We start from the raw sequence: 19278 nt of genomic DNA, 5'->3' as shown, positions 1-19278 counted from the left end.
GAGTGCCAAATGTCTCTTTATCTGTATATTCCTAAACCACATTATCAGATATATGTTCTTTATGTACTGTAGGACTGGTTATGCATGTGTTTCATTTATTTTCAACAGTGAGAAACATGGAAAAAGTTAGTTTAGGAGTCTGTGATGGGGTCAGGGAAATCAAATTCAAATTTATTGCCACACATAAGCAGGAAAATAGAGGTGGTTGTTAATTATATAGGACTAGCAGGTGACTTTGTCAGGAAGAATTTATACAGTTTAATTGAAAGAGCTAATCTGAGCTATATACAGCATGGATATAGAAAGGTTCTGCTGGCACGCTGACAGTCTGTGCTATCCTTGGCAGTCTGTCTGTGTCCACTGCATTGGTCTGTGCTCTTGTACAGCTTTACTAAGTATAATGCAACAAACATAACACACAGGAGGGCACAGCTGCTCATATTGAAGCTGCCACAGTGATAGTTGGGATACTTCTATGTATAAAATGTTTCCCATAAATTATGTGAACTGGAATCTAGAGGTCAAAAAAACATTGTTTTGGAAATATTAATCAGTTACATTTGAACAATGAATCTCTCCAATATGGGAAAACCAGTGTTTTTCTCTGCAAGAAAGGTTTAAGCGCTCAGGCTGGTAAGCCGTTAATATCCAATTAATAAAAGTCCAAGATTCTGTGTGAAATATATTGTGACACTCAATCTGGAAATAAAAAGGTATAACAATTAATTTATTGTAGGTAAAATCAGATGGCACACATTGTAGAAATTGTGCTATATCCTTATCGTGATTTATTGAGATCTCCACACAACGTTTTGGAGGTACTTGAGAAAGGAGATTGCTCAATAAATCATGATAAATATTTAGCACAATTGCTACAGTGTGTGCCATCTGATTTTTCCTAAATCTGGATTGTTAAGCCTTTAATACCAGGTTTTTTTTAAGTGATCTTTTTGCCATTATATTAATAAGGATATGAAGTACTTAATGCTGAAATGTTGTAGCATTTTATATCATGCACATTGCAATGCACTTATGGGGCTATTTCTTAAACCTCTAATTTTCACGTTTAAAGGTGTTTAAATGGGAAAACTTAAATTCTTGATGGGAAAATCCTCAAATCTATTATTATATTTATTATACACCAACTGCTAAAAATCCTAATCTGAAAATTCTCCAACTAAAACCTGTCAAGGTCATGTAGAAGTCAATGACAGATAACCCCGAAGATGATTTGTGATATGTTCTGTATAATCTGAAATAGTTGGGGTTTTCAGGAGCCAACTTGTACGATTTGGACGTCAAATTCATAAAAGTCGTAGGATCCAAATTTACAAACTATTTTATTGAGACATTTCCGACACCTACTTAAATTCGTAGATGTCGACTGTTTTAATTAAAAAAAATTAGATAAATCTGAGTTTTGTAAATACCCCCCTAAAATACAAAAGAGGCTCAAAACACATGTAAGGTAAAGAATTATTAATTTCATACATAATAAAGCACAGCAGTTACATAATCACATTGCTACATGATGTCCTCAATTATATCATCAAGAATATTAGAACTCTGGTAATTTAAAACTTTGAATTGGTAATATTATTATTAAAAGGATTTGATGGCACTAGCAACATTCTTAGAGTTACACAATTCTGTTAAATTGTGCAAAAAAAGGAAGACGAATGTAGGACATGAAGTGGTTATATGGGTGGAGCCAAATGATCACTCTTTACTGACTGACTGTTAAAATCTTAGCTGCTCAACACATTCACTCAGCAGAGGGAGACAATATAGGAATTCATTATCTACTTTCTGTGCTGCCTGGATAGATACAGAATGTGGTGTCATGTGTTTATACTCCTAATCTGTGTTAATAGTAAGTCTCTCTCGCTCGGGTGCTACTTTATGGAATACTTACATAGTTAAGAATTTTCAAAACGGCTTTTCACTATGAAGTATGGACAATACAAGAAGTTATAATTAGTGTAATCATTTTAAAATAATCTTTTATTAGGTATTTGAAAATGAATGTGTAATCAGATTTAATTTATCTTTCTATCTCTAGGTTGTGTGGTTGGTAACACAATAAATTCAAAGGAACAATATATTTCTAGACATGTTGGAGAAAATGTGACTTTATCCTGTGAATACTCAACTAGCAACAGCTATGCTTACCTTTTCTGGTATCGCCAATATCCCAACCAAATTGAGTATATACTTTATAGAGGAGCTAAGAGCTATTCTAGCATGAAGCATGATGGAAATTATGAAAAAGGAAAGTTTGATTCCAGCGCTGATGATACATCCACTAAATTAACCATCTTCAGTCTGACTGTGGAAGATTCTGCTGTGTACTTGTGTGCTTTTAGAGATGAAGCACAATGGTGATTGAGCATCACAGTTCAGTGTAAAAACCTTTGTAGAGAAACATTACTATAGACCCAGCAGGTGGCACAGTTTTTGCACAGAAACACAGGAATACTCTGATCACACAATGTTTTTGTTGTAACGTTTCATTTATAAACACATGAACGAATTCAAGAAACTAGCTAAAAGGCTAAAAACTGCAAGGACTTCATTGGTTATTATCCTACTATGCTAATAGTGTGAAGAAAGGAGAGATTTGTGTTTCTAGAATGTTGGAGGAGATATTCAAAAGATTAGCTGGGGATATGGGACTAGGGAAAATGGGGAAGGAGATGTGTATGTATGGTATCATTAATAATAGAAAGGACCAGAAGCTCTATGTAAACAACATAGAAGCTGGTACCAGTATTAAATGTATAGTTGCAAATGCAAGAAACCTTGCATATAAAATGGGAGAGTTGAAGTTAATGATACCAAATGAAAAATATGACTGGCATTGCTCAAATATGGTTGAATTAGTCAAATTACCAGGCAGTAAACATAGGAGGCTATACTTTCTTATAGAGGGACTGGAGAAATAGAAAATATGGAGAGTGTTTTTATGTTTAGAAATAGAATTTAAAACGCAATATAAAGGGACAACTCATGGTGGAAAATGAGGGGGCTGAAGACTTAAAGTTTGGCCAGTAGTGATGGGTGAATTTCTCCAGTATCGATTCGCTGGAAAATTTGTGAATTTCCAGCTAAATTCGCAAAACGGCGAATAATTTGCGAAATGCCCATTAGAGTCAATGGGCGCCTGTAATTGTCGCCTGCGTCAGAGTTTTCGCAGGCATCAACAATATTTTGATGCCGGCCAAAACTCGTCTGCAAATTTTAGCGGCAATTTCGCTAATATTTGCCAACGCAGAAATTGACGCCTGCGTCGGAAATTTTCGCAGGCATCAACATTATTTTGATGCCGGTGAAAACTCGTTGGCAAATTTTAGCAGCAATTTCACTAATTTTTTTTCCTTTCCAGCGCCGAAACGCAGAAATTCGCAGCAAATACACGCCTGGCGAATAAATAGGCCCATCACTATTGGCCAGTCATTGCTTTGCTTTTTCAGTCCTTGGGTGAGCAACATAGTGCTCAACAAAGCTTTGAAGAAAAAAAATCAGGCTGGCCAGTGGCCATCACTGTAGTTTGTGTCATCAGAGCCAGATTAATGAATGATGATCCTGCAACGTTTTTGTTTTATTATTTATTTATTTCTTTTTTCAACCACAAGTCAAATGACTGGAGTGTTTACATTAGGTCAAACTGTCTATAATCTTGTCACATAATGCCAAGTGACTATTAACAGACTATTTGAGCCCCTCAAAACAAAAAAATTGTAAATTTACTACATTTTTTATGTGTTTCCACATTGTGCCTCTTTTTGCCATTTTAATAATAAATTGTGCTCTCCATTTCTTTCACTTTCCTGATTCAATCCTGAGACTCAAGCCAACCAAACCAAAAAAACTGTGAGTGTGACACATTATTGAGGCAGCAGCATCACATTCCTTCCATACATAATAAAGTATATCAGTTCTATAATCATAATGCTAAATGATGTACTTAATTATTGTATTAAACTTATCATAGTTCTATTAATGTGATACTTTAAAAAAGGAATATAATAGGAAAAGGATTTGATTGCACTAGCCAAAACCACAATTTCACAATTCTTCTAAACTGTGCAAGGTAGACTAAAAAAAAAGAAACAGAAGTATGGTAAGTGAAGTGGTTTTATGGGTGGAGACACCTGATCACTGACAGTTAAAACAAGATCTAAGCTGCTTGACACACTCACTCAGCAGAGAGGGGTGACAATATATATATATTGTTTATCTGCTTTCTGTGCTGCCTGAATAAATACAGAATGCTGTGCCATGTGTTAATCTTAATCTGTGTTAATAGTAAGTCTCATCTTCCATTCTATATTTTGTTGCTTGAATGTTGTTTTATAGAACACTACAATCTCAACTGTAAATTTTCAGAAAGTCTTTTGAACATGAATTATAGACAATGCAAGAAGTTGCACGTGGTATTGTATTCTTTTAAGAACATTCTTTAAATCATTTATAAATGTCTTTGGAAATGAGTGCAGTACACATGTTTATATGTATTCAATGTGTTGTATTATTCCATCACAGTATTGTGTAGACACTTTGTAGACTAAAAGGCATAGATAGAGGGTGGGTGGTATAATGAAATGGTTACATTATGTTCTTGTAGTTTTGGACCTATGGATCTGAATATTTTGTACTCCATAATTCAGCAATTTTCATCAATACTGAAAATTGACTGATATTGTATTACATACGCCTGTTTTATCCTAAATTTTTATTTTTTTCTAGGCGTTGTGGTTGGTAATACTATAAACTCAAAGGAACAATATATTTCGAGACATGTTGGAGAAAATGTGACATTAACCTGTGAATACTCCACCAGCAGCAATGGTCCTTACCTCTCCTGGTATCGCCAATATTCCAATCAAATTGAATATCTACTTTATAGAGGAGCTAAGAGCTATTCTAGCATGAAGCATGATGGAAACTATGGAAAAGGAAAGTTTGATTCCATCGCCAATGATACATCCACTCAATTAATCATCTTCAGTCTGACTGTGGAAGATTCTGCTTTATACTTGTGTGCTCTTAGCGATGCAGCACAATGGTGATTGAGCATCACAGTTCAGTGTAAAAACCTTCCTCTACAACATTACTATAGAACCAGCAGGCGGCACAGTTTTGTTTTGCAGAGTAACACAGGAACAATCTATTCACTGATGTATTTGCTGTAAGGTTTCATTTATAAAGGCACAAACCTTTTCTAACTAAAGTATAATTGATGAAGACTGGCAATCTGTGAGTTCTGGCAAATGCCAGAGGGCTGTAAGTTGCCATAGAAAGTCACTATTTAGTGGGCTGGTGGAAGGTTGCTTGGGCCTCTGTGTACTTGCCTATTGTGAATCCCAGTCCAGACCTGAATTGAAGTATCTAGAACACTAGAATCTATTAAAGAGAATTTTATAACAGTCTCTTTCCTAATGGTTTGATTTGTGCTATGTTTTACCAAGAACTAAGACAACTAACTTAATCTATTCTAACCCAGTTTGCATATTACGCGGGATTGGAAAAAACTGCATTTAATAACTTGAAACATTGGATGAAATACGTTTTTGCCTTCATTACATAAGGGCTTGAAAACAAATGATCCATTGCTCTGTGTAGAATTGCAACATGCTCTGCTTGCCACATTGTCTGACCACCTGTTGCCAGCTTCTACCATTTTCAGTCCCTGCTTGATTCTTCACAGTGATTAAAAACTATTGCGGAAAATAATATAAGCTTCATCACACTGAAATAACAAAACGTTCTTAATACAATCGATTAAAAATTCTGCATCGTTTCTGAAATAATCAAGTTTATCTTAACTATCCCTCAGCTTCTGTTCCTCTTCATTCTGTCTTCATACAGCAGATGGGTGTCAGATAGTCATTGACAGTTAGATCCAATATATCTTTATGTATATATATATATATATATATATATATATATATATATATATATATATATATATATATATATATATGTATGTAGCGCTATAGTAAATTGTGTGTATTGTACACCACTATTGAGCTCCACTCCCAATAAATGTGCCCCAGATGAGAACTGTAATCTTAGGGAGTGAGCCCTTGCAACAGTGTGGAGGCAGGGTGTAGTGCAACTGTAACTGGATTCAAGGTTTAATAATTGGGCGCCAGTGGTTCTTATAACTTAAACATGAACTGATTTATTGAACATACACAATCCTCAGTGGATTATACATTAGAGCATGACAGGATTTGGTATCACATTGAATAAGCAATACTCACAGCACCTTTTGGTCAATATTAGTCCCCACAGGCAAGAGGACGTGCTCAGCAGCAATAAAGGTACAACCAGCTTTCAGCCTTTCCCTAAGTGGAACCTGAGGGGAATCTATCTACCCTGTTCCTATACACTTAGTCCCTACTTCTGGGCTATTAGTACCCGGGATCTTAATCCCTCTGACTCTCCTCGTCGGAGCCTTGAGCTTCTCAGCTAAATAACCTGTCTATCTGTCACTCCTAGAGTGACCTATAATGGTGAGTAGCCTATCCTGACTAATCCTGAAACAATCAGGTTCCACTCAGCCTGTTAGCTCAGGCTAGAGCCAGCACAAAATGGACACTGAAAGCATGGCTTTAGAGCAGAAAGAGCAAACAGTACCCCTCCCAACTGTATTTTAGGACCCAAAATAGGTGTCCATAACATTGAGGGACTGCCTGCACAAAATACTAGGGGTGGCTATTTTACACATCTCTCTCTCTCTCTCTCTCTCTCTCTCTCTCTCTCTCTCTCTATATATATAGTGCACTTCCTGATGACAGCTTAAGTGAATAGCCGAAACGTTGAAATAAACATCATTTTTGGATTTTGCACCTTTAAAAAGTCCTGTGAGTGCGTTTTTTTTTTTTTTGCTATATATATATATATATATATATATATATATATATATATATATATATATATATATATATATATATATATATACACACCAATGTTTCCCAGACCAGCACTCCCTTTTATGTAAAGTAAATAATCTTTTATTGTTGCATCATTATCCAACGTTTCGGTCCCTGTTGAAAAAGGTCCCAACAGGGACCGAAACGTTGGATAATGATGCAACAATAAAAGATTATTTACTTTACATAAAAGGGAGTGCTGGTCTGGGAAACATTGGTGTATACAAGATTTACCGTGCACCCTTGCTTCTATTGAGATTGACCTTGGAGTGCGGATACTCGTCTGGAAGATATATATATACTGTTTAGATATATATATATATACCAATATTTCACAGACCAGCACTCCCTTTGATATAAGACAAACAATCTTTTATTGCATCTGAAATATACGGCTCATAATTTTGTAACAGTTACAGACTGTCTATGTTAGGAATTGCCTGCATTTGATATTATTGTATCCCTATTGTGTATTGCTTACTGTTTTGTACTTGTTCCATTCAATTGATTGATTACACAGTGGAATTTCCCCACACTTTATTATTAGTCTGCACATTGGAATTTCCCCAAACACGTCATTATGACGTCACCATCCCCTATTTCCCGCCATTTTGGGTTTAAAAGGTTGATGTTTGTTTGTATTTTCACTTTGAGAAAGGCTTGAGTGCAAGCCGAAACGTTAGTTGCTTTTCATTGAATAAACACCATTTTTTGCTTTGATAAGACCTGCGAGTGCGAGCTTCTTTACTCATATATATATATATATATATATATATATATATATATATATAATATATATATATATATATATATATATTGGAAAATTGCTTACAATCTGGGTGACACTACAAAGGAAGCAGAGCCTGCAGCTGCAGGGGGCCCATGAGATATAGGAGGCCCAATAAGGACCTAATTAATGAGCAATTTCAACATATATGGCTTAAACAGTACAACTTTTGGATATATTTTGGGCCTTAAAATTAATTTGCTGTGGGGCCCGGTAACATCTATTTATGCCACACCTTTTTTACATTTTTTTCACTATATACAAATTGTTTTTGGTTGGAAATCTTACTTCACCACACTGCTTCTGGGGCCTAGCTCTGTAGATCAACTACGCTACTCTTTTCTAGGATGTATGTCAAGTATGGACTAGTAACTAGTATGAACAAGTATGTTGATGTAAGCATTACTTACTCAAGATATGTATTTGTTAAGTGTACAATAAATTCTTGATGCACACAAACGTAGATAAGTCATAAGACAATACTCTAGAACAGGGGTCCCCAACCTTTTTCACCTGTGAGCAACATTCAGATGTAAAAAAAAGTTGGGGAGCAACACAAGCATGAAAAATGTTCCTGGGTGGTGCCAAATAAGGGCTGTGATTGGCTTGGTAGCACTATGTTGACTGGCAGCCTATAGGAGGCTCTGGTTGGCAGTACACCTGGTTTTAATGCAACAAAAACTTGCCTCCAAACCTGGAATTCAAAAAAAAGCACTTGCTTTGAGGCCACTGAGAGCAACATCCAAGGGGTTGGGGAGCAGCATGTTGCTCACGAGCTGCTGGTTGGGGATTACTGCTCTAGAATGATGTCAATAAAACAGTGTTGTGTTTATTAGAAACATTAAGGGGCAGATTTATCAAAGGTCGAGATGAATTTTCAAATGAAAAAAATTAAAATTTCAAGCTATTTTTGCATACTTCGATTCAAATTTGAAAAAAAAATCGAACATTCAAATATCGAAATGTACTGTCTCTTTAAAAATTCAAGTTCGACCATTCACCATCTAAAACCTGCCAAATTGCTGTTTTAGCCTATGGGGCACCTCCTAGAACTTATTTGGAGTCAAAAAATAGTTTTTTTGGGGGGAAACTTAGAATCAAATTCGATCGAATGCGCTATTCCTTCGATTCGTACAAATCAAATTTGGTCGAATACGGACCTATTCGATCGAAAATGGACCTATTTGAGCCAAAAAAAAACTTTGACTTGATTTCGATTGGTCTTTTTGAATTCGAATTTCGAAGTTTCTTCAATTCGAAAGTCGACTCTTGATAAATATGCCCCTATGTGTTCCCAAAGCTGTGGATATGGGTAGGGCCCTTGCAGAGTTTGCACATCCAGGGTCCAGTCTCACATCACAGACATGCATTATCTTGGTTATGATACTTATACTTTACAACTACAAACAACATAAAGAAAAGGATTACGGTTCCGATGTATAATCTTGTCCAACTCTGTAAGTTGTGATATTCACATTTACCACTAGATGGTGACCAAGAGATTCCACTAGATATTCTAAAATGGAATCTAAAAATACAGAAGTTGATATGCGCACCACAATCAGAAATGAATTTGTCATTTGGATAAATAAGCAAAACACTTGCAGTAAAAAAAAAAAAAAAATGCAAATGATGGCAATTCTATCCAATGAATCTGTTAATGTTAAAGTTAATATTATTATTCTTTATATTATAAATATATATATATTTGTTTTGTAGCAATATAAAATGCTCAAAGAGATGGCAGACACACTTGCAAATGTTTACGTCCAAGTTAAATTTTTTAGATACATTCCGATGTACAGCCTTCATTAGTCCAATCTACTAGAAAAAATGACTCCCTATATTAAAACAGTATTGAGTGGTGAACCTGAGAGGTACAATACCAAAATATTTCTCTTCATCCATTATTCCTTTATGATACCGTGCCCCTACATAAGACATGGTAGGCAATGTACAGGTTGAGAAACAGTAGCCACCATCTTGATCAGCTTTTAGAGAACAAACATCTGATTGGTTGTTATGGGTAACTAGACCTGAGCAAACTTTGGCATTTTTATTACAGTACAGTATAAGCATCATGTATAGATAGCAACACTTGCCTGTCAGGTTAAGGATAAGGCTTTTTCATAGGGGTACAAAGCTTTGTTTTGTAAAAATTATTTTAATGGCACTTTTTTGATGTTCTTACAATAATGCATTTAGCAGTCAAGTATAACGTGTTTGGCTTTGCTACCCAGATTTCATTCTTAGCATGTTAAGTTAACAAAGTCTTCATTTTTATGTTGTTTACATTGGACTTACATCTGTTAGTTCACTTCTTGTCTCCTCCCACCTTCCTTATCTGAGCCTGTCTTGTGTCTCCTACACAGCATATATCTGGAGTTTGTGCTAACTTGTCAGATGATTTAATCCTACAGTTGACAGACAATGGGTACCATTAGTGTATTAACTATCCTTCTGCACTCTGCATTCTGTCTTTTTTCAGGTACAGTATGTTCTAAATATGTATACCAAAATTCAGGGTCGGAAATGAAAATGTATATATTTATATATAGATAGATAGATAATGTATATTCAGTGCAACATACTTTTCTAACTTCCTAACACCTTTTCAGATAATATGTACATACTGTATAAAATATATTTTGTTTGACATTTTGTTGGTATTTTTATGTTATATAAAGGATATAACAAAGAAGCTATATTTTCTCTTTCAGGCAGTGTGTTTGGAGATTCCGTTAAAGAGAAGGATTCCCAGTTGTTTGCTGAAGAAGGAATCAGTGTAGATTTAGCTTGTTCTTACTCCACCTCTTTTTCAACTACTTACAATCTTTATTGGTACCGGCAGTATACATATGGTGGTCCAGAATACATTCTATTTAAAGCTAACCAAGGTTCCTTAAAAAATACTGCCCCTTTTGCTGAGAAGAAATTTCAATCTGAAGTGAAAACAAACAGCACAACCCTGACGATCACAAATGTGAAGCCAGAGGATTCTGCTACTTATCGCTGTGCACTGCAGAGAGCACAATGTAACAGTGACAAGGAGAACAGCTACACAAACCCTACAGGATAAAGAAAGCAGCACAGCATTTGGGTGAACTATGCATTAAAACATGAACAGCTATTTACTTTAGACTGCAATTACAAAAGCTGTATAATTATATAATTGCAGTCAATCTACTTTTACTTAAAGGAGAACTAAATCCTAAAAATGAATATGGCTAAAAATTTCATATTTTATATACTGAACATATTGCACCAGCCTAAAGTTTCAGCTTCTCAATAGCAGCAATGATCCAGGACTTCAAACTTGTCACAGGGGGTCACCATCTTGGGAAGTGTCTGCGACAATCACATGCTCAGTGGGCTCTGAGCAGCTGTTGAAAAGCTAAGCTTAGGGGTTGTCGCAAATTATCCAGCAGAAAATGAGGTTGACCTGTAATATAAACTGATGCTACAGGGTCGATTATTAAATTCTGATACTAATTGCACTGGTTTCTGTGCAGCCATGTAGTAATTATCTGTATTAATTATTAATCAACCTTATATTGTGGCATATATATATATATATATATATATATATATATATATATATATATATATATATATATATATATATATAGTCAACTACAAGAGGTCCTCTGCACTCAACCCATTATCAATATATTTAAGACAAAGACTATATAATGTGCATCAGTCCCTAAGTTCAGGTAAGTGACAGCAGCCCAGAGCATGTGCAGTGAATCAGAAGAAAAGAAAATTGGGAGCTAATGGGGTCACCTTGGAAGCACATATCTTTACTAATAAAGGGCAGCGGTTGCCTTCGCTGGTACAGAAGCCTAAAACATAATTTACAATATATCTGCCCTACTTATTTAGTCAAACTTTAGTTCTCCTTTCAGGCCACAGAGAAAAATTACTTTAGCACTATGCATAAAGTAAACCATACTGGAAGATCATGTTATATGGCAATGTTGCAAGATGAGCAGATCCTTGCCTGTTTTGACAACCTAATGTGGTTATTACCCAATGAGTTTTTTCAGGCTTCCCAATGTATATCTGAGTGAGTTAAGATGAAATATTAGTAAGGGAAGCAATACATTTCCCCTTGTGTCACTTGCTATGTTCCTCTAGTAGACATTTACCAGGGAAAGCTGCGGATAGAATTTCCAATTAATTGGAAATTAATTTCCATTAAGGAAAATGACAAACCTCAGCTTGTTAAGGTTTAACAAACTGTGCACACAATCAGATGAATCAGTTTAGAGAACGTTTAAATACACCCAATAAAAAGGAGTGCAATTAATTGTGCCTCAGGGTGCAATAAGTGGTATATAGTGCAAAATAAAATGATATTTACTGTATATAGGTAGGGATGGGCGAATTTGTGGCGTTTCGCCGGAAAAGTCACAAATTTCCAGTGAAAATTTCGCAAAACAGCGACGGTGTCTCGTTTCCGACGCCGGCATCGATTTTTTTTTTTTGACACAGGCAAATTTTCGCAACTTTTTTCACTGGCGGCGAATTGCGGGAATTTGCCACCAATTCCCACCTGCCGAATAAATTCACCCATCACTATATATAGGGTTTATATGTTGCATACTGCAATGTCACTATAATATACATACAGGAACTGTATTACTGCATTTCATACCTTGCAGTTGTGATATGTACAATTGCCACTAGATGGTGACCAAGAGATTTCATTTTCTACCTGTAATTCACATGATGAATTATTCTGTAAATAGTAATAGTAGAGGTAAATCAAAAAATAATAAATAGAAAGTTAAATAAGAACAAACAAAAAAAACATATGAATAACTACAAGGCACTCCCTAATGTGACCCTACTGCTATGGAACTGTAGCTTTCATCACCATAAGACTACAAGAACAACAACAGGGTGGAAGCTGAGGTAAGATTGACATGAATTTGAAAACAAGGAATTATACAGTATTCTCCACTAGCTAACTGCGCAGTCCTGCAACCAGTCCCAAGATTTAACAGTATCTCCATTTGGAACAAATGGGGGCGGATGCTGTTGGAGAGGTTGAAGCACAAGGCTTAGTAAACAACACTGTGCTCTAAGGGAACCAACCCCTTATTAAAGTTGAGACACAGGGACCCGCAAAGGTGTAAGATAGTAAGTATAGTGTATCTTGCTTCAAGGCACTTCATTTTTTAAAAAAAATGTATATATGATGTCCTGGCAACTGTGAGCCCCCTTCTCGAAGCAAATAAACACAACCTGCAACTATGCCCACATAGTTTGAACACAACAAATTCCTCCTATTTGTCCAATTTGTTTAACCTCTTTCGTACTGGACATAGCTACTGATTTGGCAAAAAAGCAGGGCAGGTGAAAATAGATATTTTTTCCCTTTGGATTTAAAGTACAAATTCATAAATTCAAAGTATAAATTCAATAACATTCTCATTAGAAATTGTCCTCAGTCACCACCCCATTTTGGTATTGGCACATGGTCAATGAACATAGTATGCAATTCACTTTATTAATTATTCATTCATTATTTATTGCATTTTTTTCAATTGTACACAGAATTCAGTCAGACTATTTATGTCATATATCAGAAATCAAGCAGAAATCAAGCAGTCCGAGAATAATGGAACATGTATAATAAAAGTTAGTATAACAAACTATATGTTCATATATTCTAATCAATAGGGATTCCATTTATCTTAAATAATTAGAATCGATTGCTAGAGACATATCAATTAGATTAATTTGCAATAAATATGTTTCTAGGAATTGAGCAGCACTGATTAATGTTGAGAGTTTAGCCAAGAAGAGTTTAGCAAGTTAGTTAGTAGCTATGAGGGCTCCCCATTGTTTTAGGGTATAAACCCCAGGAACTTGGAATTTAGTCATTCTTGACAGAAAATGCTCACATTTTTCATTTGCTTTTTGCCAGTTTTAATGGTGTTAGATACAACCTAACGTGATAGTTTTACTAATTTCTATACAGTATGATTGATCCATTTAGTTGCTTTATTTGGCCACTTCAGTTATACTGCCCATTGCACTTGCACTTATTTACCACTTAATCATGAGACTTGGATTATCATTTAGTAACTGTTAACAAAGGTTCTAAAAGGGAAAGTTTGCTTTCATAAAGCCTTGTTCTCCAAACTGTATTTTAAACACAGTGTTGGTTTGCCTATTTAATACAATGAAAGAGGGCAAAATAAAATAAACACAGTGAGGCTCATTTATTAACGCAACGCAGCGCTAAAAAGAGCTCAGAGGTCTGATATTTGCCCAGAGCATGCTTGTATTTATTAATGTTACGCACAACCCTGCAAGATACCTTAAAAAGTGCGATTGTGCGCTGTTGTAGACGCAGGCGGTTGAGACGGCGGAACTGCATCTCAGTTGTCGCAATGCTTATAATAAATTGTGCGCTCTGGAAGTCCGCAAAGGTAAGGCTTAGTTGTGCGCATGTATGAACGCACATCTTATTTTAGTTGCGCTACCTATCATGCATATTGCGTTCAATGTGCCCCACCTGCGTTTATTTTTACGCAAATATTTATTTGCTTCCAAAGGTTTTTCGGCATCCTGGAACTCTTAAAGGAACCTTGGTCTCTTTTAAAATGTTGGGGGCGAGACCTGTTTGCTTGTTCTCCTTTGAGTTATCTTTTAGTTTAACATTTGGTTAGTGGTTATCATTTTCCATTAGTTGTAGAGTTTGTTTTAATTAGCTTTTTATTTAGCAGTTCTCTTGTTTGCAGTTTTAGCAATGTGTTTGCTAGGGTCCAAATTACCCTAGCAAACATGCATTGATTTCAGTAATAGATTCAGATATGAAAAGGTTAGGCTTTCAATAGAAACTGGAGTAATAGACACAGCATTTGTCATCTGAAAAACAAACATCCCCACCAACAGGCAGCAGACACTAATTGCCAGAACCCAATTTAGCAGTATTGCCCTGCACACATAAGTAAAATTGACATTCAATCAACATGAATCGCAAAAATGCGAACAAAGTAGCGCAGCTATTTTGAAGAGCGTTACTATTACGCCACCAAGAGGCTGTCGTAAAAATTGTGGTGCTGTTGTGTGGGCGCAAATGTGCGAATATATAGACGCAACTCTGTGACGGCCGCAGTACAAGCGCATTGTAGCCACGCCCCCAGACACGCCCCTCTCAAACACGGCATAGTTTGCGACATAAATGCCCAATCTTTTGCGCAAAGCGCATAAAAAAAGCCATCGCAAAAGCTAAGTGATAAGCGCAATAACACGCAAATATATTTGCAGTGTCCCTTGTGATGGCGCAGTCAAGTTTTGCGTCCAATTATGCGCTGCGTTAATAAATGAGCCCCAGTGTGTGGTCCTACAAAAAATGCTCCTTTAAGAAGAATTCTTCCCCAGGATGGTTAGAAATAAGCAATCAATCATTGTATTGCAACTGATTAGTGATGGGTAAATTTGTCCTGTTTCGCTGAAAAATTTGCGAATTTCTCGTGGACTTTGAAAAATCGAAGTTTTTCCTGGGAAAAACTTTGATTGGAATGTGATCGAATGCGTTATTCCTTCAATTCGAATTCGGCCAAATAAGGACATATTCAATCGAAAACCCATTCAACCAAAAACAAAAACTTTGACTTAATTTTGGTTGGTCTTTTTGAATTCAAATTTCGAAGTTTTTTCAATTCAAACTATGACCCTTGATAAATATGCCCCTAAATGTAGTTCTCCCAGACAATACTTGATTAACATTAAAGGGGGTGGTCTTTCTTTTTGTGATTTTTAACTTAATTAGCTTTGTGTTCAGCAGCTCTCCAGTTTGGGATTTTTGCAACAGTTGCTAGTGAATTGCTATACAACCAGTAAGTGTTTTGAATGAGAGACTGGCATAAGAATAGAAGGAAAATACATAATAAAAAGATAATGAATATAATACAATTTAGTAAAACTAAAGCTACATAAATATCATGAAAAGATAAAGAATATGAAGTAACAATAACAATAATATTCTAGCCCCACAGAGCAATTGTTTTTTGGCTGCTGGGGTCACTGGTGTTCATTTGAAAGCTGTAAAGATGTAGAAGAGGAATGCAAGTAATTAACAGAAAACTATAAAAATAAATAATGAAGACCAAAGTTGGTAGGAAAAGGAAATGCTATAACAAACTAAAAATTAGCTGAAAAAAGATGAACCACCTGTTTAAGGGACACTCAGCTGGAAAGGAAATCAGGCTACTTTTACATTCCCTAAGATACTTCCACTGCAGTAGATGCAGACCACTAGCAGGTATTTCATAATGGTGGTCGCAGGTAAAGTTGTTGTACCGTGTTAGCCAGTAAAATGTTACAGGGCAACCCTTATTAAATAAAAAATAGCAAAGTGGTATAAAGGTGATACCTTTATTGCCTAACTAAGATAATCATAGCAAGCTTTCAGAACATTTCAGTTCCTTTTTCAAGCTGATCACAATGAAGCTGGGGTGTTCTCTGGTATATATACAACATTCAGCTCAAAGGTCAACTGACCAACAAAAAGGAATATCAATCTGTGTGTAAAGAGTTAAACTCATTTACGAGGGGATCTGCAAGAGACAAGCAGATAAGGTACAAGATAATGTGGAGCAAATATTTTAATAAGGGGGTTTGTTCCTCCTTTAAGGCTGAATTAATGGAATGTGAAATAAAGGAATTCCATATGATCTCTTAGTCCATATCCAGACATGTTTGTATTTGTGACCTGGCTCAGGCCTTTCTTAGTCCACATAATTAGCCATAAATCCAAGGCCCAGGTTTAGTCCTTTCTCCAAAGAATTAAAACTTCCATTAGTTTGTACTCCCACACTTTCTTTCATTATCTGTTTTAAAATCCTTGAGTGATTGAGGACATTGAAAGGATTTCCTATTGGTGTGTCCAGTTTTTTATTGGTTACAGTGAATCATGATGTGTATGCGAAATACACACCACCGATTCACTGTAACTAATAAAAAAATGCACACACCAATAGGAAATTATCTTAGTTATTATCTTAGTCAACCTATAAAGGTATCATCTTTATACCACTTTATTTTTATTTCAAAAGGGTTACCCTGTAACATAAAGGTGATCTTAAGCACCCCAAGTCCGGTCTTGTACATTGAACCAATGCCTGTTCCGTGAATGCCACTACAAATATTTCCACTACCTTATATGCAGCGTTGTTTCATTTGTGTTAAATAAATATCTATAATGTGCCTAAGAGGTCTTTATTTTTAGTTGTAGTTGAACTACACTATCCCTTCCACCAATCACCAAAGCAAGAGTGAAGCTAAGAAAGGGGGTCACAAATGTAACAGTATTAAACTAGGGAGTAGCCAATTTTGGTCCAAACAAATGGTTACATTAAGGCACCCAATGTGGGGTCTAAAAGGTTAAGCTGCCAGGTAATTGCTAATAGTTTGCTGTCAAGTGCTACAGTGCTGGTCCAAGAAGGCAAAATACGCCAACTTCTTTCGTCCCGGTACTCACAACGGGTGCTAATCGCTAAATTATATAACTGTGCAGGGATGAATCATAACAATTTAGAACACTGTGTTTGAGCTGATGAACCTCAGTCAGTAAAACCAAGGTGCTTCCTGTCTTGTCTCCTCCCACCTTCCAACACAGCACCTGCACCAAGCACCCAACAGAGACACTCTAAAAAAACAAGTGTCCTCACTATCTGAATAACAGCCTGGAGTCTGCTGCCTTTGAAAGAAAATGTTTTCATTAAAAACAATAGGAAACTCAGTGGCACTTAACATATTTGTACTGAGCTTTTTTTCAGGTAAAATTGTGATCTTATAGAATTATTCTTCAATATTGTGAAAAAAATGTTTTTATTATCTAAATATCCTTTTTTTTGTAGAAATGAAAGCACTGATGAATTTTGTTTAACCAGTGGATTACAGGCTGGTAGAAACCAAGATTGCTTTTCCTATAGGTTTTCAGACTTAAATATTAGAGGGCTGACTGGTTTGTAGGTGTTTGTGTTTACGGTGTATATGATAAAACAATTTTTTGTTTCAGGGGATGTCTGGGCAGATTCTATTCAACCAAAGGATTACCATGTATTTGCTGAAGAAGGAACAGAAGTATATTTATACTGCAATTATTCAACTACGTATACAACTGCATATTACCTTCACTGGTACCGGCAGTATGACTACGGTGGCCCACAGTTCATTTTGCATAAAGCCAATAAAGGCTCTTCCAGTAAAGCTGCAGTGGACAGATTTGAATCTGAAGTGAATTCAAGCTCGACAGTTCTTATCATAACTGACTTAAAACTGGAAGATACAGCTACTTATCACTGTGCGCTTGCTGAGGCCACAGTGAGATAAAACTGAGCTCAGCAGTTACACAAACCCTGCAGAACGGAAGAAGTAGCTCAGCACTGACAGAAGCTCATTCCAGCAACTCCTCCATAAGAGCCCCATAGTTGTTCTAGCTGACAAAAACAAGGCCCTAAACACTGCTATGTTAGGGAATACTTCCATACTTACTGATAATATGCATTTGCGGGATTGCCGCTCATAAACAAAAAAAACTGAATTTCCCATGAATTCAAGTTTAGACCGTAGATGAAAGAACAGCGTGAACATGGGATTTATTAGTAAGGAGTCTCCTCTAATCCAGTTTAGCTACTGTGGCTGGGTTCTTTAAGGTGTCTCACAATTAGTACAGATATTGGATCCATTATCCGGAAACCCGTTATTCAGAAAGCTCAGAATAACGGCAAGGCTGTCATCCCATAGACCACCTTTTATTCAAATAATCCACATTTTTTAAAAATTATTTCCTTTTCCTCTGTAATAATAAAATAATACCTTGATCTCAACTAAGATATCATTAATCTTTATTGGAATCAAAAAACTCCTAGTGGGTTTATTTAATGTTTAAATGATTTTCTAGTAAAACTAAGGTATGACAATCCAAATTGCAGAAAGATCCTTTATCCAGAAAACTCCAAGTCCAATGCAAATAACCCTTTTATGTTGTAAATCCCTATGCAATAAAGGGACACTGGCATTCAGCTTACTTTCGACATACAGAATTTCTAATTTAAAGGGAATTCCAAACCAAAAAAGTTTTTTTTTCGTCTAATAAATGAAAACATAATTCAAATCAACTTTGCAAATGTTGCATTCATTTCAAATGTTCGATGTTTTTTAAGTTATTTGTATATGTATTGTTATTGAAAGCAGTAGCCCTGTTGGCTCAGACTGTTGATACAATGTAAGAGAAGCAGCTGATTAATAGACCTGTCTTTGCTCGGGAATTAAGGGGCTGATTTACTAAAGTGCAAAGTGGCAAATGCTGGCGACAATTCGACAGCGTTACAGCCTGCAGGGACTTTGCTTATTTGCTAACAGGCGCAAGCGTAAGAGATAGACGCTAGCGGTTATTCGCACTCTATTGTCAGGTGACTTTTCGCTCTGATAAATGGACGTTAATCCGCAAATTCGCTAAAATGCGGATTTTTCTGAATGTTACCTCTTTCGCCAGACTTGCCTTCGCCAGCTCAGACCAGGCAA

General features: G+C 36.0%; 3 gene segments (V, D, J or C); all 3 read left to right on the top strand.

Moving 5' to 3' along the window:
- The first annotated feature begins 4097 nt into the window (after nucleotides 1-4097).
- On the top strand, nucleotides 4098-5249 carry LOC121394436. The segment is given in 2 exon segments: nucleotides 4098-4308; nucleotides 4750-5249. Coding segments are annotated over 2 exon segments (360 nt in total).
- A 4891-nt stretch (nucleotides 5250-10140) lies between these two features.
- LOC108695626 lies at nucleotides 10141-10950 on the top strand. The segment is given in 2 exon segments: nucleotides 10141-10216; nucleotides 10449-10950. Coding segments are annotated over 2 exon segments (417 nt in total).
- Nucleotides 10951-16022: 5072 nt separating this feature from the next.
- On the top strand, nucleotides 16023-18084 carry LOC121400916. The segment is given in 2 exon segments: nucleotides 16023-16035; nucleotides 17771-18084. Coding segments are annotated over 2 exon segments (327 nt in total).
- Nucleotides 18085-19278: the final 1194 nt, after the last annotated feature.

The sequence above is a fragment of the Xenopus laevis genome, chromosome 1L (assembly GCF_017654675.1).
Source record: "Xenopus laevis strain J_2021 chromosome 1L, Xenopus_laevis_v10.1, whole genome shotgun sequence".
Taxonomy (NCBI): domain Eukaryota; kingdom Metazoa; phylum Chordata; class Amphibia; order Anura; family Pipidae; genus Xenopus; species Xenopus laevis.
The sequence above is the reverse complement of the archived record's forward strand: the minus strand, read 5'-3'. Positions and strand labels throughout refer to the sequence as shown.